Source organism: Nanorana parkeri, unplaced genomic scaffold, assembly GCF_000935625.1.
Source record: "Nanorana parkeri isolate BGI_ZX_2015 unplaced genomic scaffold, ASM93562v1 scaffold187, whole genome shotgun sequence".
NCBI classification, from domain to species: Eukaryota; Metazoa; Chordata; class Amphibia; order Anura; family Dicroglossidae; genus Nanorana; species Nanorana parkeri.
This window is the reverse complement of record NW_017306455.1, coordinates 1,725,307-1,751,428: the sequence shown is the minus strand read 5'-3', so window position 1 is coordinate 1,751,428 and position 26,122 is coordinate 1,725,307. Positions and strand designations below refer to the sequence as shown.

Here is a 26,122-nt window from a genome sequence, read left to right as displayed (position 1 = left end):
CACCAAGGGAAGACCACACATCTCCTTCCTGTTTTTGAGGTTTTCTTTTACAAATAACCCCCTTATTCCCTAAACACCAAGGGTCAAGAGACACCAGTACTTGGAAACCACAGGTCTAGAAGAGGCAGAGTAGTGAACGTTGTCGGTCCAAGCTCCAAGTGCAGTGGTATCCTCCTCTGCAGCATTACCTTGTGCGCACTTTTAGCTAGCAACATGCCAGCACATAGCAGAGAAAAGGGAAGATTATATAAATATATATATACACACACACAAAATATATACGTGGTGTTCACTGGACCAAAACAGAAAGGAGAAGGGTAAGGGAAAGAGGAGGAAAAAAAGTCCTAGAATATTACAACCATCACTGCTGGGGAGAACAGCGCTACCAAACTGAACTCACCAGCAGTGAATGACTTAAGGAAAATATTTTTAAAAAAGGAGGAAAAATGTATATCATATATATATAAAAAAGAAAACTAAAAGAAAAAAGGTAAATTAAAAAAAAGGCAGAGCGTGCAATACAAACCAGGTCATGAGCAGCTTAGCTAATATTGGGATCAACTGCTGTGGAAGAGAAAGGCCAGATAGGGCCAAAGTTGTGTAAAGTTCTGTATACCATCTACACACAGACACACACAAACACAACACAGACCTACGACTGGGCAGAGATGTACATTGCTGCTCAGCTGGTTGCACAGACGTGGCAGGAAAAGTGACCATAGTAGGAGCTTTTCGGCTAATCCTCCCCACATTTTTTTTTTTATATGGACTGTGAGTAAGAACCTATCGGCGTAAACACTGGAGGTAGGAACAAGGCTTGGAAGAATACTATGGGACCAGGCATGGCACTGTGATGTGCTGCCACCCTGTTTCCTGAACCCTTCCCCTATAAGTTTATAGTATGGTTTGAAGTGGACCTGTCACTGTTAGGTTGCATAACAAGATGATAGAGAAGGGTAGAAACGTTTGTCTTCCATTCATAAAGGTTGAGTAATCTTCTGATCTAAAAGTTAAAAGTAAGCCGTTACTACTATGAAACAATTTAAGATGAACAGGCATGGACATAGCTCTAAAAATAAAGCTGGTGATAATTTTTCATCTACTTTGCCTACATCTACTTTTATGGTTCCACCTTCCGCTCCTTCATCAACAAGCTAACTAAAACATTTGATGTCACCATTGGATCTCTGTGCTTTGCTATGCAATGCAGACAGGTTAGGACTAGTGGGAGGGGCCATCAGGGTGCTGTACATTGCTTTCTGAAAACATTCCACCTCCCTGACTCAGTACTTCTCTCAAGAGCCCCCTTGCCCCGATACAAGAAGTGGATTTGCTTTAGGGAGAAGTTACAAACATCAAAATGCCTTGATGGGTGGTGGCAGTATGGAGGGGTGGCCGACTTGCTGGAGCTCCTCCTCCTAAGAAGCTCACAGTGTGCAGTGAAATCAGAGTAAGCAATACAGGAGAGGAGCCGGTACAACTAGGGCAGGCTGAAGGGCAGTCCTATGGATAGAACCCAAAGTCCTTTGCAAATGCAGACTGACTGAAAGTCAAACTGCATAAGATTTAAAGCTTTTCGTTCCCCCTCCACTGAGTCTCTTTAAGTCCTCAGCCTTCCGCGTGATGGGACTTTGGCCTGATGCTCTAAGACCTAAGACCCTGTGGATGGAGAGGACTGTGCCTTGGCTTTCCAACCCCATTTCCTCCCCATTCTTCTCGCAGTGGCCATTTTAACTAAGGGCAGATTAATATATCACGCTTTACTTCCTGGAACTCTGGCACAGTCCTGAGCCTTCCACGTGATGGGACTTTGGCCTGACGTTCTAAGACCTAAGGACTAAGGACTAAGACCCAGCAGATGGAGAGGATTGTGCATTTCCTTTCCAACCGCCCCCTCCTCAAGAAGTCACAGAATTTTGGCATATCAGCCTTCTCTTATGAACCCCAGCCATATAGCTAAATACAAAAACTAATATGCATATGTAGGAACTATTTAACTTCACTAAAAGATTTGAAAGTGATATATGTGCATAAATGTGGAATGTCCTTCTGGGCTGCCTTGCATGCAATGAGCGAATATCAACTAAATCTCACCCCCACGCAACAGAACTAATGCATCTTGTGGCCTGCAGATTGGCCCACCCAATGTGGAGAAGTCTTGGGTGGCCTTAACGGAGGATATATTGGCAGCTTAATCCTCAGTGTCTCAAAGAAACACAAGGAAAAAAACAAAACTGTATTGTTTATAAAGAGGGTGGGCACTGGGATGGAGACAAATATGGAGAGGTCTATCTTTCCACATCAGCTTTCGTTGCAACATTAGCACAGAAATAAATAGCAGGTCCACCTTCAAGTTTCCATAAAACTTAAAGAAAAATAAGTAAAAAGTGGATTCTAAGGCACTGCACACAGATGAATAAATCACCCTTGGTCACCGCCGTATTTAGGAGACTGCAAGTCCCAGCTGAGCTTCAATGTGCATTTCACTTAAAAGTGGACGTGTAACGATACACACCAAGCAGATGACCACTTGTAAGCTTAATGTTCTGCATTAGTCAAAACACCGACTCCTACAAAGCGTGCAGGATAAATACGGTTTAAACTTCCAAGATGGCCACCTCCCCTGTGTGTGGCTGGCACGTCCACTTTAAACAAAACAGGTGGATTGTTGCCAAAACTGGCTTTATAAAAAGACCACCTATTCTCTAGACTATGTGAATACAACGGAGTATGCTTCTATCCTCTCGTGCAAAGGGCCAGCCACATTGCCCCTTGACTTCCAAAGGCCCGCCAGATAGTGCACGGCCATTTTCAATAAGTAAATGTTGAAATACAGATTGCAAAGCAAAAGGAAACAAAAAGAAATGAAAATAAAATTGGAAAAAAAATAAAAAAAAACAACCACCAATGATTGCTTTAAGCTGGACTCCTACATCTTCTAAAGTCTGTCTCAGTGGGCAAGTAAACGAAAAGAAAAAAATACAAAGAAAATGAAGCCTGACTAAAATGCACCGTCTTACCGATTCAATGGGCTTGTCCAGAGAGGCCTGCTCAATCTCCAAGTGTCCATCCTCATACTGGTCAAAGTGGTTACCCTAAAGACACAAAGAACGCAGAGATTTAGTAACAAACTCCAGAGAATGAAGAATCATCTCATAAAAAATTATTCTGTATTTCCATCAGAGGAAGGATAAAAAGTAGGAACGATATTTACAGGACCAACTTAATGCAACAACGGTACAATTCCCTGACCAGATGCATTCGTTGGTACTATCTGCCACCATCACACTTGTATACTTTGAATGAACACTCTTGAATTGAGAACATGTTTGCTATGCCAGACCATTCACAAGTGTGGCAATCACCTTATGTTTGTGGGCAGCCTATTTACAGATGGATCCTTTGTCACAGTCACCAAGTTAAACCTCCAGACCACAGAGTGACAATACAGGAAGCTGTACAAGGACTTCAAGAACTCATGGTTGTAGCTATCTGGGAGCACATCTACTATTAAAGCCATTTAAAGCTGGTACTTGGGGTTCATACACCAAGGGATCATTCATGCTTTTGTGCCTACAATAACACGGGTTAGAACCTGTAATTTGAAGTGCAGCATCTATGTGTTTTGGGGTGCTGCCAATAATGCTTCCTGCACCTAAAAGGAAGGTCAGCACTTCTGATAAAGTGTTTCCACCTGAAATATCCTGTGTACCTTTTGCTCAATACAGCATTAAAATGCTACTATTGGTGGTCCTCCTTCGCCGCTCTTCGTGTGTACTGGGAGTGATGGACCCGGGAGGAACAAATACCGGCTGTATAAGGCCAAATTAACACTTAAGCCGTGTAGTGTCTTTGGTCATTTCTTTCAACGCTTGTGCAGCAGTTTTTGTGCACATTTCATGCTTTGGCATTTCTTTTTTAAATATTTCAGCCAATGAAAAGCTAGTTGCTAGGCAAGAAAATGTGCAAACAATGCAAGTTCAGTTGTATTCACACCCAAGAATCAGCGCAGCCATGCGATTTACAGGAGTCATTTACAGGCATTTGCACATGTTTTTATGGACTACCTGTAGTAGAGAAGCAGAATCGAGTGGTTTTGGCCCTCATAGGACTTAAATGGGAGCACCTGAAAAGTCCACACAAACACACTCATTTTTCAAAAGTTTTCCAGACACTCCCATTGAAGTCTATGGGGCCAAAATGATTGTTTTTGCCTGAAAAACACCTGTACTTTTTGGAGTGACGGACTTGCTACAGGTGCTGGAGCACTCAAGTGTGAACAGGTACCATAGAAGACATGTTGAAGATTTTGTAGCTTCGATTTATATAACACTCTGGTGTGAATGAGACCTAACGCACATTTTCCAGGCGTTCCCACTGAAGTCTATTGGGGTCAAAACATTCGACTCTGCCCCAGAAGAAACTCATGTACTGTTTTTAAACTACAGGCTTTTTGCTACAAGTGTCAAGACTCAGATGTGAACAGGGGGCATTGAAAACAATGGAATTCCTTCCGTTAAAGAGATGTATTTAGGCACCCAAGTTACAAAATGCAGTGCTGAATGAGGCCTTAGTGCAGGTCTGGACAAATCCCAGGAGCCATATAGCCACAGCTCCTAAAGAGGAACTTTACCCGTATGACAACAAAAACACGTTTAGAAAATGTTTAGTAATGGTAATCTACAAACACATACTTCTAGATAATTGTCGGCTTTTTATTATTTGCATAACTTATTTCTCTTTTCTTCCCCAGTCTTCTCGCAGTGGCCATTTTTACTCAGGGCAGATTAATTTATCTTCCTTTACTTCCTGCATTACTGGCACATGTGACTAGGACATGTGACCATGCACATCGTCTCAGGGGAGGAAAATGCCTTTCCCTGAGATCTCGCAAGATTACAAATGAGATTTCACAGCAAATCTCTGCCGATGTCACCTTCCCAGGATGCACAACTTGGGCACATTAAACCACTAATGTCCAAGAGGACCAGGAACTGCAAAAGCAATTGTAAATAAAAGAAAAATATGTTCGGTTAACTAATGAATGTAAGATGATTTCATATACGCATGCAGAGCTGTATGCTGATGCGATTTCTAGTGAAAGGGGGTTAAAGCTGGCGCCTAACTTTTTACATTTTTCTCTAGTTGCCGTCCATTGAGCTGGCCCTTAAAAATGTTCTGCTGCCTCCATAATAATCTGTAATGATTGGCTAGTACAGAATTGGAAAGCTTGGTTGTGGATTCATTTTATTCAGACCAGGAAAAGTTAAAATGTTGAGTGCATTCAGCTGTCGATATCTCGGCATCTATTGATTGTTTCGAACGTTTGCTCTCTTGCACTAAGATTTTTATTTTGGTTTTTTTTAACCTAAAATGATTTATACAATGGCAGAATGTGTCAGATTAGGTTATTCTAGATCTAGTCAGAATAGGTCAGCTGCATATGCAGCACAAATGACTGTCCTTCCTGATCAATATCCATTAGGATTATGAATAGGCCAGGTGTAGAACCTAGTGCTACAATGTCTATCTAGAATTCTTCCCCCCCGAGCTAAACATATTGGCTACCGAAATTTCATCATTGCTCTAAATGCACATTGCATCATCAACCTACTGCCTGCCACTCAGGCTATGAAAAGATAAATACCAGAGAGGGATTAGCTGCTCGTAGAAGTTCACCAAGCTGTACACTCACGAACGGCACTTCCTGATGGAAAACTGCTCCCATTCCTATCCTTTGCTGACTAGCACACTTTAAGACCCCACAAACGGGACGACTGCGAGGACACGGCAGCTGGCTCCATTTCCTGGGTACACATTGTGTTTGTGCATGACATGTGAACTCAGCCACCCACTCGGCAATTAAAACAACGAAGGCGTCTATTTTTCCAAGTTGTTCGGGATTGGCCTTTGCAGATGGCTTCAATGTGCGCGCAATCTGGGTTTTATTTTTGGGACCCGGAGATTTAAAGAAAACAGTCTTGCCATGCTTATCCTCGAGATGCAATAATTACTTTCTCAAACGCTCTTGATATTCCCTTCTGAAAGGGTTTTCTTTTACTGCTAGCGAAGATATTTAAAGACCTGCAAAATTAAATTGAAGTCAACCCCTGAAAGTGGTACTACTCATTTCTAGGAGGCTGCTGGCAAGCTAAACCACATGCAGGATTCTCATTTGCGAGGAAAAATGTTCTCACCTGTATTCCTAGTTCAGCTTTACATCTGTGTCCACCACAACTACAAATATTGGCATCAAGTTTCCGCAAGATACGTTAAAAAATATAACTGGGAGATGTAGCTTCAATAAATGAGCAAAGAAAGGTCCTCCAAGTAGGCATAAACTAGTCAGAAGTGAATGACATTTGGTGAGCATTTACAAATCAATTAAAAGGTGTGCTTTGCCCATGCAAGGCCCCAAAGCTTTCAATACTTCATTAGCTTTCATTCCCCACTGTTCTGTTTACATGGGAAAGCAATATATCCAGTCCTTCCAGGTATGGGGGAGGGTAAATGAAGTCTGCCCAGCTCTGTGTACTGTCCATGTCACAAGAGCTTCCTAAATGGGTAAAGCACAGGCTCACATTAGGGAGCTGTCAACCTTAACTGGACTACATTTCATTTTCCCAACCACTGTGTATCCAATAATCACCAAAGTTTGTAACAGTAGACCACGGCTGTACAATGTGTGCTGGCATGGCTGCTTGTAGACTTCACCTGGGATATGCGTGTGACAGCCCAACTGAGATACAGGTGTCACCCCATTGCAGGAAGTACTTGAATAAGAACCTTCTTGGAAAGACTGAAAACCTCTGGAAGTACAATTACAATTTAGAGCTTTAAAAGAATACTCTGGCCATGTTTCATGTTACACCCATATTTATTTAAGGTAGGGTCACATTTTACGCTACCCTCAACCGCCCCACCGCCACTCCTGAATAGTGGCATTCTTCTCCCTGTGTGTCCTGTATTTATTGTGTATTCAGCAGGGCACAGCCATGGCATCCATTCAGAAGAATCCCTGTATGGAAAAACTGCAAGTCCCATCTGTCACCACAGCAGAAGGACCCATAGACCGCAAATGGAGCCCCATTGATTACTTCCTGTACAATGGACAGGGTGTTATATATTGGCCAAGGAGCCTTGTAAGATAATGGAGAAGTGTCAAAGCCAAGTTGAGTAAATGTAGGAATTGGTCTAACCTGGGAACCAACGCACAATGCACAGGGTGGTCTATATTGGCCAAGGAGCCTTCTAAGATAATGGCGAAGTGTCAAAGCCATGTCAAAGCTTTTATTCCCCATATCGTGGGTAGTATGGAAGCCCCATCTGTTACCACAGCAGAGGGACCCATAGAAAGCAAATGGAGCCCAAATGCAGTTATGTAGTCCATTGATTACTTCCTGTAGCCCTATAACTGGAAGTCTGTACCTAACCTGCAGGAGACTAGACACTGCACCCACAATTCACTGATCGCGGTCACAATGCTTTGCAGACTCAATGCAAAAATTATTAAATGCACATTTTGTTTCCTTTCATGAATGTGTGTATTTTTTTTTTTTATTCCAAACGTGAACCTTGCCTTTAAAGCGGTTTTAAAGCACATTTAAGCACGTCTGGGATTGGTAAATGGAAGTCTTAATATGAATAAGCATTTAGCAAGTTTTAATGGTACTGAAACTTGCTGAAGCCTCCCAGATGCCCATTTAAAGCAACAGCCAGCACTCCCAGTAAGATCTGTACTCAATCACAGGCTGGAACTCAAAGATGCATCATCAAGGGGTTCAAGAATGCCAATTATTAATGAATAAATGTTCTGCAAACACTTGTTGGAGTCTATGTTCCTGAGAATTTAGGACTGGGTGAAGTTGGGTTTTAACAAAGTAAACATTTATGTAATATAACCAGAAGGTCTTTCCAAGTGCTATAAACGTGGCAAGATTAAATGGTAAATGAATAGTGTTCTGATCCCTGTCAAAAGCAAAAGGCAACAAGGAACTACCCAGAAATCATTCTCAGCAGTGCCAAAAAGTACCTGATCCCAATGCTGCAAAGACAGTGTGTGATGTGCATGTTCCTTCAAACAAAGGATCTGGTTTGCCAAAGGCAGTGGTCTCCTTTGTGCATCTCGACGCAAAGGAGCCCCCGGTGCTGAATAGCATTTCTGTCAATTACCTTTATGAAGCCTGCAACCGACAACTGCCAGCAATGCCCCATAGCTGTAAATAAAAACTCTAATCTGCACTGGGATAAAAAATATTTAAAAAATTGGAGAAAAATAAAATGCTTATAAGACACACGTGTACATTGCCTTCGTGCTACCTCCTAGGATACCTATGCCCCCATAGGCTGTAGTACCTACCACAGCAGATGTCAAGTTGCTGGCGCTATGGCCAATATGTAACAGTGCCAGATCTTCATCTGCACATGACATCAGTCGGCCTTGTGGGAAATCCAGCCCTGTATGTCTCTGTATGATGTAGTATTAGCAGAGTGAGATCTAGCGCTGGATCATCAAGTGGCAGGGCTGCAAGAACCAGAAAGACACAGCCAGCTCCCGATGCAAAGATGGTGGTGCCGGACCGGGCCTTCAGCAGAGACCTGTGGGTGGGAAGCAGACAACGCTGGATTTGCTGCGCTGTAAGTAGGTGTATTCAGCATAACCAAGTAAAAAAAAAAAAAAAGGAATAGACATTGTGGGATTTTCAGAAAATGCAAGGTCCAAATTAAGCTCTTGCAGACTCTGGATTTTCTTCAGGAACTGCAAGGTTCTATTAAGTTCTTGCAGACGGTGACCTTTTTACACCTCAGTGTGTACAAAAGTCTTAACGCTGGTCTGAAAGGACGAAAAAGAAGGATGGTAGAGTGGTAAAGAGAAAAAAATGAATCTTTTTTTACAAGAGGACGGCAGTTACAAAATGCAATTCACATGACTAAGCCTGGTTTTACAATCTTCGCAGTCACGTAAGAGGGGGTGAAGAATGCAGAATGTCTTATGCCTCCAATTACAATGCCAACAAAGACATCTTTAGAAGTGCTTATTAATGACAATCTACATACAGGATTTTTAATTTTTGCATCACTTTTTTTTTTCTTTCCCATTCTTCTCATGGTGGCCATTTTCACTAAGGGCAGATTAAACCATCTCCCTTTACTTCCTGGAACTTATTCTGCCTCCTGGCAGTATCCAGGAGCTAGACCCAATGCATATCTAAGGGGGAAAATGATGCCTTTGTTCCCACATCTTAGGAGATTTTGCTGTTTACAGATGAGATTTCCCAGGATGCATCTGTGACTGCCTGAACTGGCAAGGAGCAGCACTTTAGCTGCTCCCCCTCTAGAAAGCAAGATTCTGCAGCATTTCAGCCAGGAAGACCGACTTCCGTTAGGTAAAGTGGCAGCTGCAGCTCTGCCACTGGCAATGTAACATGGTCTTTAGTAGCAATGCCAAGTATTTGCTCCCGATGCCGAAACTTCTGGTATCAGGAAGTTGGGCGGTGAGTCATTACAGGCTGCCCAGCTTCCTGATTGGCCAGGAAGACAGCTCCGTGCTCCCTCGTCACCAGGGAGCATGGGAGCTGGCTTCCCGGCCAATCAGGAAGCCAAGCAGTGTGTAATGACTCACCGCCTGGCTTCCTTAAATGGGACTTCTGGTAAATCGATGGGTACCAAAAAAAAATATCTGTACTCGATACCGAAAAACCAGTATCAGTGCATCCCTAGTCCTTAGGATAGCATCTGTATCTGATTACTGTCAGATTTTTGGGCTGTCAGATTCAGAGACAATATATTTTGAGTCACTGACCCGTTACAAGCATGCAAATAAGGGTTCCACATCAGTAGGTTATAAACTACTGAAGTCAAAGAATGACAACCAAGAACTAGCATTTTCAGAAGCAGAGGCCAGACATGACAACCAACATAACCTTTCAGTACAGGCTTTCTTTAGCAAGTCACAGTGAAATGTAGGAGTTCAGCTGGGTATACACAGATAGAATTTCATTTTTGTTTTCAGAAGCATTGTTCGGTTTTGTAAAAGTTAATGGGGTCAATTCCACAATGGATTCCGACCGTAGTGATGAAAATAAAAAATGAGTGAGCAAGGTGGAATATTTTTGTATAATGAACAAAATTACAACAATGAATGTGGTTTTTAGTGGAGAAACTCCATTCCAAAATTGAATGGTAGAAACAAAATGAAATTTCAAATGACATTCGTCAAGTCTCTGATGGTATTATCAATCATTCTGACGAGATTTTACACGTGAACATTCGTACAAAACTCTACCAGCGAATGGCCAGCTTAAGTCCAATGTGGGAACCAGCAACCAGCAGACAATGCGCAGGGTGGTCTATATTGGCCAAGGAGACTTGTAGGATAATGGAGAATTGTCAAAACCAAGTTGAGTGAATGTGGGAGTTAGTCTAACCTGGGAACCAACGGACAATGCACAGGGTGGTCTACATTGGTCAGGGAACCTTGTAGGATAATGAAGTGTCAAAGCCAGGTTGAGTAAATGTGGGAGTTCATCGAACCTGGGAACCAACGCACAATGCACAGGGTGGTCTATATTGGCCAAGGAGCCTTGCAAAACAATGGAGAAGTGTCAAAGCCATATCGAAGCTTTTAGTCCCATACCTTGGGCAGCATGGAGGAAGGGTTAGATGCAGCTAAATATACATATGGGTTCCATGTGGGGCTATGATGTTCTGCTAGTAGGGTGCTAGGAGACATTTTGTGACAAACCTGCTTTAAATAGAAAATGATATTGAAAGGCGATAACCAGGATTCAGGTCATTGCATATCCCAGCTCTATGCGTGGTTATAAGAAGTCATGTCTTGACCATAGGTTACATATGTTCTATACAAAATTCTTACACAATAAGATCTGCATCTTCAGTATAGCCAACACTGTGAGAACATGCACAGCAGATAAGCAGCTTTCTGGCTGAGCTCTGGAATACAGCAATTTATCATTTATAACAGCACTTGCTGATGCTGCAGTGGGGAGAACATCTTGGAAACCTCAATGCAGATTTATCTGGAGGAAGAGGACGCGTTGGCTATAGCAAGCAGGCTTCTATTTCTTATCAATATTCTACAAGAGTAAAACTATTCTCTAGAAAGCCTATTCAGCGCCTGTCTTTTCCAGCTACAAATATTCCCAGTGCGTCCTTGTTTGCACTGAGATCTCTGCATGGATAATCAAGCCAATGTCAATGCAAGGACTGTGCAAACCAAATAAACCCTTATTTGGTCTGAGTTGAGTTCATTGTACAACCATCACTGGGTTTGCCCTATAAAAAAAAATGGGGACTGATGTCCATAGGAACCAGATGTCTGCATTATGTTCAAGCTGAAGTGTTTAAAGTGGACATGAACTCAAGAAGGAAAGATCTGCTTTTTTCATAGGGAATATCTAGCAAAAGTAAGTGTGGCCAAGCACACTGGGTTAAATAATGTATCCATCATCTTGAATTCCTTCTGAAATAAAGGAGTGCCTATATTTCTTGGTATGGCTGTCTCTAGGGCCTAGACACACTCATACCAAGAAATATAGACTCTAGGCACTCCTATATCTACAGCCTCATAGCTGTATATCTGCAGTGTGAGATCTTAGGCACTGCTGCCTCTGGCTGCTAGTCTCAGGAGATTCGGGGACGTCACTACTGTGCTGAGAACTGTTCTCACTGCTAAAGAGAAAGCTGCAGTATGCAATGATCTCCCTTATTCTGCTTCTTCCATTGTGTGCCTTCTGCAGATCCTCAGCTGCTTCTTTATATTCCACCACAAATCAAATAAGGGGGCAGCACTGACATGAGGAAGAAGGCCCTGCTTCTATCACAATGGCCACCTCCATACAGAGACAGTGCAGAACTATACACATCAGGACAGGAAAAAGAATCAGCTGCCAAGAGTCCACAGGCAATACTGGTGAATAGGCTTTTGCCCTCTTCTTGCTTTCTGTAGCTTCCATAGTTTGGGTCCTCTTTAACTTAAGCCCGCGGGCAAACATTAAGCCCCCCAGATACCCCCTCTGACTCATTCTGCACAGTTTTCCTCTTACATTGTAAAGTTATACTCACCTAGGTCCACCAACATTGCCGGCCCTGTTTCTGGGTGGGAAGGACCAGTAATCCAGCACTGTAGATGTGTCCATGCTGTCCCTTTTCCCTCATGCCGGTGTCAGTCCCGTTCTGGATCCCGAGAGGACCCTGCCACTAAAGGCTCCATTCACAAAAGGAGCGGTTGTCCGCGCCTATTCGGTCTTACAAATACGCGCAGAACAGCTCTAATCATAAGATTAAAAAAATGCACAAATGCGCACTGTTCAGACTTTTGTGGCGGCCGCACAGGACAAAACCGCACGTCCTGCAAAATAGTACAGGTGCGCCTTTATGGCGGATTCCGCTATAGTAATAGCCGCAAATGAGTGGGATCCGTGCAGTTGTAAAGATTTCTGCGTTTACTATATGTGAATGGAGCCTTACAGTATCACGTGATAGTGATAGTCCATATCACGCAGGAAGTGAAACTTGAAGGACCCTGCCTCAAGTAAACAATCAGGTAGAGAGGAGGCTCGGGGGTAAGAGCACCGTGTGACCACAGCTTTAGGCAAGTTATAAGGGCATTTGTATATTGTTTTTAAGCCTGCAATCAGTTAGAGGGGGTGGGAGGGAGAGGGAGGATTTAATTTTGATTTAATATTTGCTTTAGGGTAAAAAAAAAAAAAAAACTCAGGAAGGAAAATATATGAGCGATAACTGCTCACAATATTAGAACCATTCGTTTTCACTTCCTTGGCGCGCACCTAAATGGCCCGAGCAGCACATCTGTAAGTGAAATTGGCCTGTTTATGTACAACCTTAGCCATTCATACCACGGGATGTTCCGGGAAAGACAGCAGCCTCTTGTCACATGATTCTATAGTATACAATACTATTCAATAATATACAATACTATACAATCTTCCTCTTGGGGAGTAGAGAGTGCGTAAATGTCACATAAGCTTCATAAAGAGGAGGTAGGGTCATTGAAATGACAGTTATCGCCAGCAGTGACTTATCAGGAGGGAATGAAAGTTTAACACATATGAGCCAGTCTGATTAGCCCGAAGGGCAGTGGCTTAGGACATCCAGACATGAGATCACCTTCAGACCCAGCCACATCTGTCAAATGTCATCTAATGTCTATGTGTCATCTCATGTCTAAAGCCTGACCCATGGGATTCTCTCATCCACACGGTTTAGCATGGCTGGAGAAATGCATTTTTGTTTTGTTCCGTGCACAGATTAGTGTATGATCAGCATTCAAATAGCAGCACACGAGTTCCTTCCCCCATCCGACAATGCAGCACTCAGACCCAGTTACTGGCACGTGGGGGGTATTTGCATAGGATATTCCCAGGCCTCCTTAAAAGGATTTTACAGAATTGCTGGAGGAATAAGTACATTCCAAACCAGCCGTACTAAACAGTCTTACCTTTACTCCAAAGCATTTAAAAAAGGAGAACTTTGGGGTTAAGGCTTTTCCCCATAGTTCTCCTTAGGGTAACGGGAGGACACAAACAAGCGTCCTCCCGTCACCCTAAGCTCAGTATACCGCGAGCTACAGCTTGCGGTATACTGAGACGCCGCAGCTGAAACGGATCCCGACAATTATGTCTGTATCCGCCTAGCTGCGTGAGTGACAGCTGGCTCTCCCTATCTAGAGGAAGAGGAGCTAGCTGTACCCGCCCCCTCCCCGTCCATTCTGCCAGTCAGTTCGGAGCGGGGAGGGGGGAATCCAGCTCCTCCCCTGTCACAGGATCGAGAGGTGAGCGAACCTGGTATGTGTTCCCTCACCTCCCGATCTACTGAGCCGACCTGTGACAGTCTCATTGTCACAGGTCGGCTAGAACTATGAGGTGAGTGGAAATCACTCATCTCATAGTTCTCATTTAAAAGAAAAGTTATGGACAACTGCTGGAAGCCCACTCCAAGCAATGCCATGCAGCAGCTTCAGGAGAGCAGACTTGCAGACAGGAAATCAGCAATAGTGTGCATTGCCCTGCAAAGAAAAAAATTAAAAGATGTATTTTTTTAGCGCATGGCAATGCAACGCACGCTACTGCTAGCAATGCATGCATGCCTGCCAGCCGATGCATTGGGGTGCCAATAAGAATAGCAGCGCACCTAGCATGCACATGCATTGTTCTGTGCGATAGCTTGCATGGATACTGTACCTTTAGAACAACACTATAGTATGAACCGGCCCTTAGGGGTTACATCTACTTTAAGCTTCCCAGAATCATGAGATGAGACCAATCATCAGGCAGGAAACATCAATCACATTTCCTGCAGGGATCATTTAGAAATCTCTATACAAAGAGCAAGTACGTACAATGTAAAAGCATTTACATCGAATGTTATCAGCAATATGTTACATTAACATCAAATGTGTTGTACAGAATGCGATGTCTTCCCTTCAAAGGGAGTTTCTACATTAAACCGTTATAACAAAGTGGCTTTAACACAGAAGCCCCCCCACCCGTGGTGTCAGCTTCACCCCCTGGGGTGCATGTACGGCAATCTGCTGTATCCTACCATCCTGTTAGAGTGGCTCATATAATACAGTCCATTCATCCAGAGTGGCTGTGCCATGAGTCATGGTATACATTCCGCAGCGTGTAACAGACTGTAAGTGATAAACAGGCCTCGTCTGCAGAGATCACATGCTGCAAAAGTGGAACAGTCGAACTTAATATCCAACGCTAGCTCGCCGGGGAGAGGACATATGTGCTGAGGCTTCCAGAAACAGCTGCTTACTCTCCCAGCAATGCTATTTGTGAAATCGCATAGCACCTCAGCAGAGCTCAGCCTGTCACTGAGATGCTCTGCACTGTCTTATCAGCAAATTGCAGGCCAATCTACTGGAGGCCCCAGAAATGCCTTCCCTGCCTCGGCCAGTGTATTATTTACGTCTCGGTACTGTACAATGAGCATTTACTGCAATCGTATTTACAACCAGCGAAGGCAGCCCAGAGACGGGTTGTAGCTGGTGGCGAGTGTAAAGCCAGATGGTGGCGGGGGTGGGGAGCTAACGGTACATTGCTGACATCAGTCAAGCTTTCCTTATCTACCGGCTAAAAGCCTTTTTTATTTTTCTTCTCTACTGAAAGTCATCGATCTGCGCTGCTACCGTGTCACTCAAAACACAAACTGTAGAATCACAAGTGTTAAAGATGACATCATACAAGTAGTAGAGGTATGCTCATTATATACGGATCCCATGGTCACATATATGCTCCGTTTACAATAGAGATAATCTAATTGGTGGATTTTGTTGTTGTTGTATCAGAAGAAAGGTAAAGTCCGGCTCTAGCTCTAGCCACATTCTCATGGACCACACTTTGATATGAGGCAGAATTCATTTGACTCAGGCCCTGAAGCAGCAAAGCAATCTAGAAAACACATTTTTGACCTGCATGCTTCACAGTTGGTATGCAAACATATTTTCACCTTCACAGTTGGTATGCAAACATATTTTCACCTTCATGCTTCACAGCTGGTATGCGGTTCTCACCCTGAAAGGCTGTCTTTGTTTCGCAGAAAATATATGTCTGTCTAGTGTTACTGTGGACAAACAAGTCCATTTGCGATTCTCCAATCCAGAACATTGTTCCAGAAGCCGTGGTTTTTGCCTCAATGGCGATTGGTAATCTTGCTCCAACATTCTTTTTGAACAGCAAAGGCTTTTTCCTAGCACGCCTTCCATGCAGATTAAATTGGTGCAATCTGCTTCTGATTTCAGATACCTAGATTGAGTGAGGGGTTAGAACTGCACTCTAATTTGCTGACTGTTTTCCCCTTAGGTCTCGTTCACACCTAGGCGTATTGCATATGCGCGACCGTCGCACGTTTTTTAACCGCGATTCGCGGTAAAAAATTTGCGCTACAGTCACGCGTTTCCAAAGGCTACTTGTCTGTATCCCAATGGAAACGCGCAACAAAACGGCCCAAAGTAGTACATGTACCTTTTCAGGTGTGGGCCGTTTTGTAGCGCGTTAGGGACGGGCGGAAATACGCCAAGGTGGGAACGAGACCATTGAATACAATGGGATTTATATTTTTGAGCGTTTGTCGAGCTTAGAACGCGCTACAAAACGTTCAGGTGTGAACGAGGGCTTACTTCCTTTCTAGATAACAGGACCTCATGACGACAGGAAGTAGAAGGAAACCTCTCAAATGGGAACAAAGCCAAAGTGGGGAAAAACAACAAACTCTGTTATGTTACGACTGCTTGTCCTAGGGACACGTCCTGTTCCCCCTCATTTCTTATCCAGGTGTCACAGGAACAGCAAGTAAAGAAGAATCTTCCCAACGGGGACACAGATATAAATGATTTTTCTACCCCTTCTTCAATCTAACCAATACAAATATTTTGGGTTGCAGTTTAGCTTTAGAATGATCCCAAAAGTAATCTTCTGCCAAATCCGACTTGTTCATGCTCCAGGGATGGCAGCCTCTCACCTCTCCTCCCCTACATACTGTCCTGACAATTGTTCCAGGTCAGGTTTACCTTCAGTCGATGATGGTCTTATGTATTACATTTATATACTCTGCAAAGTTCAGGGGAATTTATCAGAGCTACACAATATATGTACATTTTTAATCCACAAGCAATCGGATGTTTTTAGATACAGCCGCAGCCCCCATGCAAAGCAGCAGAAAGAGCTGACATTTTCTGGAGAACCTCTAGAAACATCAACAGCTCTATTGCTGTGAGCTTCTTATGTAGGTCAGAAACTTAGGTTTTGCCATATTACCGTCCACCAGTGTGCCTACGTATTCTTTAAGCAGACTCCAGTAATCCAGAGGATTAAGAGCTCGGATACATATGAATGCAATATCCACCGGCCCTTATCTGGAGCCTCTCCTGAACAGTGAAGGTAACATATACCAGGCATCTACAGCACGTACTATGGCGAGGGCGGCAGATAAAAGACACAGGGAGATGACTGGCCAGTGCCGAGTCAGAACACTACAAAATACTGTTGAAGTGTAGCGTGATTGGAAAAGTCCCCCTGGTCGGCATACCCGGAATACCAAGTGTGCACTGCTTACTCCTAAAAAGGTCAGACTGGCTCTTCCAATAAAAGTTATTACATCACAAGGCGGCCCCAGAGTGCAGAGACCGAGAGATAGAAAAATCAGGAAGCTTCTGGATTATGATGGAGCAGAGGAGAACACAACGTGAAGCATCAAAACAAGTCCTGGGGTGAACTGGTGATGCCATCAAGGAAATGCTGTCGCTGTTGTCAGATTAAGAAGTATTAGTATAAAGGATACCAGAACTATAAGAGATCAGTATTTAAAATCTGCTGGTGCACACGGAGTAGGCCTCATTCACATCTGTACACATCCATGTAGAAGCCTGCGCCCGGGAGGCCAAGTGCTGCAGGTAGCCGTCTGTACACCTATGACAGGATGCAGCTACACTTGGCTACATGCCAACCCGAATTTGCACATCCATACAGTCGGTGCCCAAAGGCATTCATCCATACCTGTACGAAAGGGCAAGTTCAGGGCAGCGTCTTGTCAGAGATATACAGACAGCTGCACACGGCTAAACGTAGCGCCTGTCCCTCCCAGGCGTCTGCACAAACATGCATGCTGTTCGCTCATGCGCTGAATGAGGCCTGAAGCGCCAAGAGGTGTACGTATGCCACCTCCTGGTGCTCGCTTTTAAAATGTACAGTTTGAGTGTCGATAGTATAGCGATCGCTATACTTCCAGCTCTCCAACACACTAGATGAGGGGTGGGACAACTCTGGCCCACGTGGGGAAAGTACAAATCCCATCATGCATCTGCCTTCGGGAGTCATGCCTATTGGCTGTCAGAGTTTTGCAGTGCCTAATGGAATTTGTAGTTGCACCACTTCTGGAGGGCCAGAGGTTTGTTTGCTCTCCTCTCGCCCAATCACAGAATGCTTTGTAAACCCAGTCACCAAATCCAGAGTGTTGTGTGACTGGATAGGGGAGAGGAGGGGCAGGCAAATGAAGCAATGGCTTCCCTGTAGGAGAAGCAAATCTCTCCTGTTGCAGCACCGGTGTATAGTGAAAACTAGACTATTAACGCTCAGTGATACTGCCAATTGTTAATTGAAAAGACAAACCTCCAGGATGTGGCACACGTTTTTCAGTTGGTCTGGCTGATTCTACAAGTGTTGATTGATAATAGACTTCTGCGGAGCTGGGAAGAACACCCACTATTAGAATATCCGCCAGCTCAGGTGGCATCAAACCTCTCTAGTGACCTGAGCTCCAATTCTTCTCCACACCATCCAAATCTATCAAACTATTGGCTATACATACCGTCTGTATTCATTAAAAATTCATTAAAACTGGAACTTTAAATGCTTTCCCGGTTTCACTGACGTGAATATAAATCCTACCTGTTGTGCATGTAGTGAGGTGCACTCTAAACTCCGGACTGTGTGCTGGCGCATGATTTAGGTCCTGTGAGCTAAGCAGTGTGTCTGCATGGGAAGAAGGACTTGACTATTCTGTTCTTAGCAATGACAAGGAAGACTGGAAGTGGAGAGGACACGGGAATGCGCTCGATGTAAAGTGCTGCGTAAATTATCAGCGCTATAGAAATACCAATAATAATAAATCTGAATTGCTGGTTGGCCAGTTTAATTTTTTAACTCCACTGGGTATTAGTGACTGTGGCTGGCCCCTCGACGCCCCTTGCTGTGCCCCTGGCCTCTTGATGCCCTACGCTGTGACCCCCCTGGCCTATCGATGCACTGCATGCTGTGCCCGGGCCCCTCGACACCCCGTGTTCTGCACCTGGCCTCTCGATGCCCTGCATGCTGTGCCCTGGCCCCTCGACGCCCCATGTTGTGCCCCTGGCCCATCGATTCCCTGCATGCTGTGCCCTGGCCCCTTGACACCCCCGTGTTGTGCCCCTGGCCTCTCGATGCCCTGCATGCTGTGCCCTGGCCCCTTGACACCCCCGTGTTGTGCCCCTGGCCTCTCGATGCCCTGCATGCTGTGCCCTGACCCCTCGTGTTGTGTCCCTGGCCCATCGATGCCCTGCATGCTGTGCCCTGGCCCCTTGACACCCCGTGTTGTGCCCCTGGCCTCTCGATGCCCTGCATGCTGTGCCCTGACCCCTCGTGTTGTGTCCCTGGCCCATCGATGCCCTGCATGCTGTGCCCTGGCCCCTTGACACCCCGTGTTGTGCCCCTGGCCTCTCGATGCCCTGCATGCTGTGCCCTGACCCCTCGTGTTGTGTCCCTGGCCCATCGATGCCCTGCATGCTGTGCCCTGGCCCCTTGACACCCCGTGTTGTGCCCCTGGCCTCTCATTGCCCTGCATGCTGTGCCCTGGCCCTTGAAACCCCGTGCTCCAGGCCTCTCGATATGTGGGCAATAAGCCCAGAGAAGTTAGTGCTTATACCACTACATACACCAGGCTGCATTTTCAAGATCTCAGAAGATAAAGATTCCAGAAGCCACCGAGATTTAGCACACTGGGCATCCTGCAGAAGAATGCCGGGGGACTCCAAAAGATTAGCCTGCGTATCCCGAGTTAGATTCAGTGCACCTTTCTATTCTTGTCAGAATTATTCCTCATAAGCCACAGCATTGAGCACAATGACACAACGCCCAGTGTCATCATCTGCTCTGATGGCATTCGTTGTCATGACACGCCAGAACTATTACTGGGAAAGGGGACATACTTGTGAACAGCTGAGGACGAACGACAGCTTCTCCAAATAGAAGCAACGGCAGCACCTGAAACCAAGAGAGTCCGTTTAACCCGCACACTGTCACTGCTAGACTGCTCATTTTACCAGGACACGGCACCCTGATCAGCTAGGATTTTCATATATTTGTGGACGCAGCCACTTTGGTCCGCTTTCTGTAATAACCTATCGGCGGATGCTGGGGACCACTGGACTGCCCCTTTAAAAAGGAAATACATAGAATGCTTATTAGTAATGGCAGCTTGCTTAGTTCTCTTACGACAGCTTTGCATTATATATAGGCAAATGCCAAATACCTCCAACATATGATAAATGTGTCTTAATCTCCTCAAATAAAAGAATTATAACATATGGTTTGGCCATTTAAACCTTAGAGCTGTTATTTCTAGTAACCAGCGGCCATTTCTCTAGTACTGGCTAGAAAATGAACGCAAGGATCACCATTATTACTGGACAAGACGGTCATGGTTACCTTGTATTCTGATAAATCATCACCATGACAGAAAATCAGGGCTATGTTCCCCCGGGGCACAGCTGAGGAAATTCTACACGACTGATTGTTTTGTGGGTCTACTTCCTGCTTACAAATCAGCTTTGTCAGAGCCTTCATTTGTGAACAGACAAAAGAAATGTGCGAGCAGCGAGATGCCATTGCCATAATTCTATAGCAAAACCAAGCGCCTGGTAGCTGCTTATAAATACAAAATGGCAGTCAAACTTCTTACCGCACACATGCCTGTTTGATCTAGGTAAAAGGTTCATATGTTGAGGGGGTGAAGTAGTCTGTAGTACCCCTGGCTTGTCTAGCTATTGTCCCATCAAATACAGAAGCCGTGGAATGTTTCCCCCGGGAAGGGATGCCTGGAAGTCTGGGGGATGCTTATATACACGAGTTTGCCCAATTTAGCCCTAACCAGCAGGGTCATGTTAATCTGATCTGATACCACTGAGAACCTTTAGAGAAGGAATGTTTATAAATAAACAGGTATGACTGCCCATCTAATATGCCAGCAGTAAGGGCTCAATCACATAGCGCAGATGTACCAACAGTGCATTGCACGGATTACTTTTTTTTGTTAGAACTTCATTAAAAAGTCACAAGTGATATTTCATTCAGTTCTATTTGGTGCAGCACAGTTGCAGTTATGTGCGCTAGAAAAACTACAGCGCGCAGTACATTTTTTTTCAGCACACCAAGCTGTGACGTAAACCACCCCATCTCAGCGCTGTGATGTAAACTGACCCCATTGAAAACAAGGCTCTTTGTCTTGTCTATGCATTGGGACTGAGCAGGACAAGACTGCCAGCGCGGCCCCAATGCATCTGGTGTGAACGAGCCCTTAAATGCAGATAAACACAGGAGCGTGAAAGGGCCCACAACAGACTAAATGCCTATAAAGAAGGGTGGACAAAGTAAAGCAAGATTCAGGATCTTAGCGCACAACCTGCTGCCCGATTGCCAAATGAGGCTCTTTGGTGTCTGAAGTGCAACCCTCAGGCCCAGGCAGTCAGTAATGGAAACTATGATTTAGGGCTGCAGCCAATTATTTTCATACTCGATTAGTTGGCCGATTGAGAATTAATCACGGCAATGCTTGAATATTACAGGGAACGATAAGCAAATATTTCACATATTTGCTGATTAACCCACAGCTCTCCTTCCCGCACCACCCGGCTCCTGACCTGGCTCTGTCACTGCTCTCCTCCCCGTTGTATGCCGGCAGGTGGATCAGCTCTGTGTCCCCTCCGATCCCTTCTGCCTTTGCCAATACAGGCGGGGGGAGAGCAGCAGGGATAGAAATTCAAGTCAAATGGTTTTTAAGCTATTTCCAATGCTGATCAGTTACAATGGATGTATAAAAGTTGTAGTTTCCTGGAGAATCAGCTGCGCCCCTGAGCCCTGGCCTGATATCCTGTTCTGGGTGGCTACTTTCTCTTGCAGGGTCCTATGAAGTCACCCTTGTGTGTGCGCTAGTAAGCCTTGTGTTTACACAGACACTTCACTCTCTTTCCTCTCCCAAGCTAGTAGATGGACCTCTGCTGAAGAGTGCTGAGCCCCTTGCGATCCCGCTGAGCCCCTCGCGATCTTGTACTTGACAAGATGTAAATATTTTGCTGTGCAACGTATATTAATTGGATTCATTATTAACATATAAAAGTTTAAGCGTTTAATACTACAAGACTTCAGTCTATGACAGCCTTCTGTAGCACTACATATATGTGGCCCTTTGGAGATATCAAAGGTCACATTTGATGCCCCCAGTACCTTGTAAGCTGACAACCACTGACTTAGGAGCTGCTGTGATTATTCCAAGAGCCAGGGAGGTGACACGTTACCACTAAAGCAAATGACAACTAGCCGGGCTTCATCTGCACTTGTTGGTCTCCGATAATGAAATCAGAAGACTGCAGTGTATACACACATCACAAAGAAGATCTGGTGTGCTCTTGTTGTCAATGTAGTAAACAAGAGCCGACACCACAGCTTGCAGCTGACCTATGAGCAGACTGAACACATAGCAGATGAAGAATCTGCTTATCTGAAAGGCTTTGTTTACAAAATATGCGTTGTAGGAGAGGAAGACGGGAGTAAATATTACATAACAAGAGGCCAAAGAACCATGTTCTGAGCAGAGATCAGGGAAACGCACCGCAGGAGTAGATAAAGATGAACCCCGGGCAGATAACAGACACAATAATGCAGCTCTCCATTTATTAATACATTCTGAAGTGTCTTTTATAAATACAAGTGGGGTAAAGACCTGGATGTGAAAGTAAAACTGCAGCAGGGAAAACACAACTTCCTTCCCCTGTCAGACAGAGATGTGTAAGGCCGGATGGACAGAAACACAACTCCTTTGGCAGAATATGGATTTCATCGGTGTAATTAGCTCTGTGCCCAGAGTAAGTACTAGAATTACAGAAGTGTGGCCCCTCAATGGACACGACGCAGCCACTTGCCTCTCTATAGCTGGCAGGTTTGTTTGTATACAAAGGTCATGTGATAACCCTTGTCGGTTGTCATGGTGATCACATGATGTGAGACTGGCAGCATGAACAAGTGTGCGCACAATGCCCCAGAACGTGAATCTACAGATTGTGGTTGTGAAGGGGTTATGGTCATCTGCCTTGACCGAGGCAAGAACTGGGCTCTAACCAAGTCAGGATCCCGCCATACAAAGACGCAAGGATGGACAAATGAATATGGAATTCAGGGGCCAGTCTGTCCAATCTATGTACCAGCAGGACTTTAGGGGTCAGCTCCATTGACAACAAGAGGAAACCTCAAACATTAGGAGATGGCTGAAATTTTTAGAGACCATTGGCAACCTGGCTCCTTGGAATTGTCCAGGCCAGCAAAGAAACATAAGCTAATAAGGTTCTATCTGGCAATTCTTTCCTGCCAGCTTGTGATGCTTCAAATCTTACTTCTGGACAAAGCAACCTGGTGGCAGGCAGACGTTCCTTTTATATTGCATTCGCTGGCCTGTGCCCTGCGCCATCATCCTGACAGCTGTCTTCTCTTCAGTTCCTGCTACAGGCCCAAAACAAAAGGACATTTTTTTCTACCCAAGACTCATAAAATTAGATGGGGAACGCTGGGGAAAAAAATCTCTCTCATGCACCCATGCTATTAGACGTGATGACTTATGGATCCATAGACCGCCGGAGCAGAGAGGCTTCAGGGATGGGTCCAACAGCGAGCCAGCTCTGAGGTTCAGGTGAGTAGAACTTTGTTATTTTCGAAAATGAGAATGTAACACTTGCAGTGCATGGGGTAGCCCCACTACTAGGGTTAAGATCATGTTTCCCGGTTGTTCTTTACGTTTTTTAAATGAAAAAGAAGAATTGCAAAATGTTCAGGCATCAGACGAGGTACACTCTATGGCTAAAGGTTGGAGTACACCTGACCATCATACCAACACAAGTTCCTTGGACATCCCATTCTAAAACCATGGCCATTAATATAGAGTTGGCTCCATGCTTCACCTGCGCCCCTCGAGGAAGGTGTTCCATCAGATTCTGGTGGCAATTTGTGCCCATTGAGCCAAAAAAGCATTTGTGGTGTGAGCTACTGGTGTTGGAGAAGACCTGGCTCACACTCAGCATTCTAATTCCATCTCAAAGATGTTCAATAGGGTTAAGGTCAGGGTGCAAGCAACTCAAGTTCCTCAAACCCTGGGAGCTATGGAGGTGGCTGTGCACATGAAGCCATCATGGTGAAACAGAAAAAGCTCTTCACCAAACTGCTCCCTCAAGGTTAGAAGCTCACAATAGTCTAATCCAGAGGTGGACAAATGGATATGGAGTTCAGGAGCCGGTCTGTCCAATCCAGGAGCCAATTTCATTATCAACTAGAGAGAACCTCAAGTTTGGCATTAGCTGTAATTATGAAGGAGCACTGGTGACCTGTGATCTGGCTCCAGTCCTGGTCTAAAATATCTTTGCATACTGTAGCATCAACATCATCGTTCACTGAAGGACGCTGGACCCAATCATTTGGAGGGAAGCCCACATACATTTGGCGATATGCAACGTTTCAGACATGTATACAGCAATCTTATGAAGCATCTGAATTCGACAGAGGTCGCCAAGGTTTTCAGTATGTTGGCAAATCCATCCATCCTGCATACAATCCATGTGGAATAAATCAACTACTTAAAGAAAACGTTTTGCTTATCATTCGGTACAGTAATGGATATCGGTCATCAAAATGTGTGTGTGGGGGGGTGGACACGAGACTTTGGGATGCCTCGCAAACTATTCCCACGCTCTGGTTTCTCCTCATCCCATAGACTGAGGTCAGGGTGCAGGCGACTCAAGTTCCTCCACACCAAACCCTGAAGCTATGGCGCCGGCTGTGTCCACAGGTCATGGTGGTACAGAAAAGAGCCTTCACTAAAGCTCACAATGGTCTAATTCATAGGTGGACAAACTGATATGGAATTCAGGGGCTTTTTAGGAGTCAGCTCCATTGGCAGCAACTAGAAAAAACCTCAACAGTTAAGCACTGGTTGTAATTAGTAAAGAGCGTCGGCGACCTGGCTCCTGGGATCTGTCCAGCCCTGCCACACACTATGATCTGACACTATACCGCATGAAAAACCTGGTGTGAGGTGTATGACGGGGATCCATGTTCGCACAATGTCAGGAGTGAGAGGCTCTGAGAGGTGCGAGTGTTCAGGTCAGATGGGTGATCAGTAGAAATGGTGGTCACACAATGTCACGAGTGAGAGGGTCTGAGAGGTCTGAGTGTTCAGGTCAGATGGGTGATCAGTAGAAATGGTGGTCACACAATGTCAGGAATGAGAGGGTCTGAGAGGTCTGAGTGTTCAGGTCAGATGGGTGATCAGTAGAAATGGTGGTCACACAATGTTAGGAGTGAGAGGTCTGAGTGTAAGGTCAGATGGGTGATCAGTAGAAATGGTGGACACACAATGTCAGGAGTGAGAGGGTCTGAGAGGTGCGAGTGTTCAGGTCAGATGGGTGATCAGTAGAAATGGTGGTCACACACTGTCAGGAGTGAGAGGGTCTGAGAGGTCTGAGTGTTCAGGTCAGATGGGTGATCAGTAGAAATGGTGGACATACAATGGAGGGAAGTACTTGGATTTCGCTCATACACAGGATGAGGGAAATATATACAGAAACAGGAAGAGAAGAATGTAAACACAGGAGATACCGGTGTCTGGTACATACAGAGAGGATGGGGATGGTAATAGTGAGGTCTGGTATACACAGAGGATGGGGATGACAGTATTGGGGTCTGGTATACACAGGGAGGGGTCAGTGGGCTCCCATGGGAGGAGCCTGTAGAAAGCTCACAGACTGGGTTTATATAAGGTGAGGCAGAGCGGGGGAGGGGTATACAGCGGAGTCACTGATCTCCGGGGTCACTGTGCGGGGGAAGGGAGTCTCCCCTCTCCCGGCCGCGCAGCCCTCTTGCCACCATAATACTGTCCGCTTCTCCCCTCACCCTTACTCCCGGCCTCCCCGATCTCCCGGCCCGCACCTGAAAGTCTCGGTCTTCGTTAAACCGGGAGAATCTGTCCGCGGCCATCTTCCTGCGTCTGCGGGAACCAGGATCGCGTACATCAGTCTCCGCCCACTCGTCATAGGACGCATAACCAAGCCCCTCCTCCAGGACGGGAACACGCACTAAGTCGCACTCACGTTATGCGTAAGGCAACACCTCCGCCCCCTTCTCCGTCCCAGTCAGCCTTCTTCTGATGTCATACGTTTACCGCTCTGGGAATGGCTGCTATTTCCTTAGCGACTTCTTTCTCTTCTCTAGCGCAGAGCTAAGCATTCTTAAAGGGGACGTAGCCTCAAAAAGGAAAACAAAAATATAATACTCACCATACTCGC

The 26,122-nt window shown here is 45.1% G+C and overlaps 1 protein-coding gene across 2 annotated transcripts in view; it reads right to left on the bottom strand.

Annotated features, from left to right (window-relative positions):
* GPATCH8 (G-patch domain containing 8) overlaps window positions 1–25,887 on the bottom strand; it is a 65,500-nt gene extending 39,613 nt beyond the window's left edge. The window contains exons 1-2 of one of the 2 annotated variants that reach the window (XM_018555195.1): window positions 25,767–25,887; window positions 3,021–3,095 (exon numbers count right to left, since the gene is read on the bottom strand). In XM_018555195.1, the coding sequence (XP_018410697.1) occupies window positions 3,021–3,095; window positions 25,767–25,814 (123 nt within the window). In that variant the 5' untranslated portion in view covers window positions 25,815–25,887. The remainder of the gene's footprint in view (window positions 1–3,020; window positions 3,096–25,766) is intronic. The other variant, XM_018555194.1, reaches the window with a different exon arrangement.
* Between the last annotated feature and the right edge of the window lie 235 nt (window positions 25,888–26,122).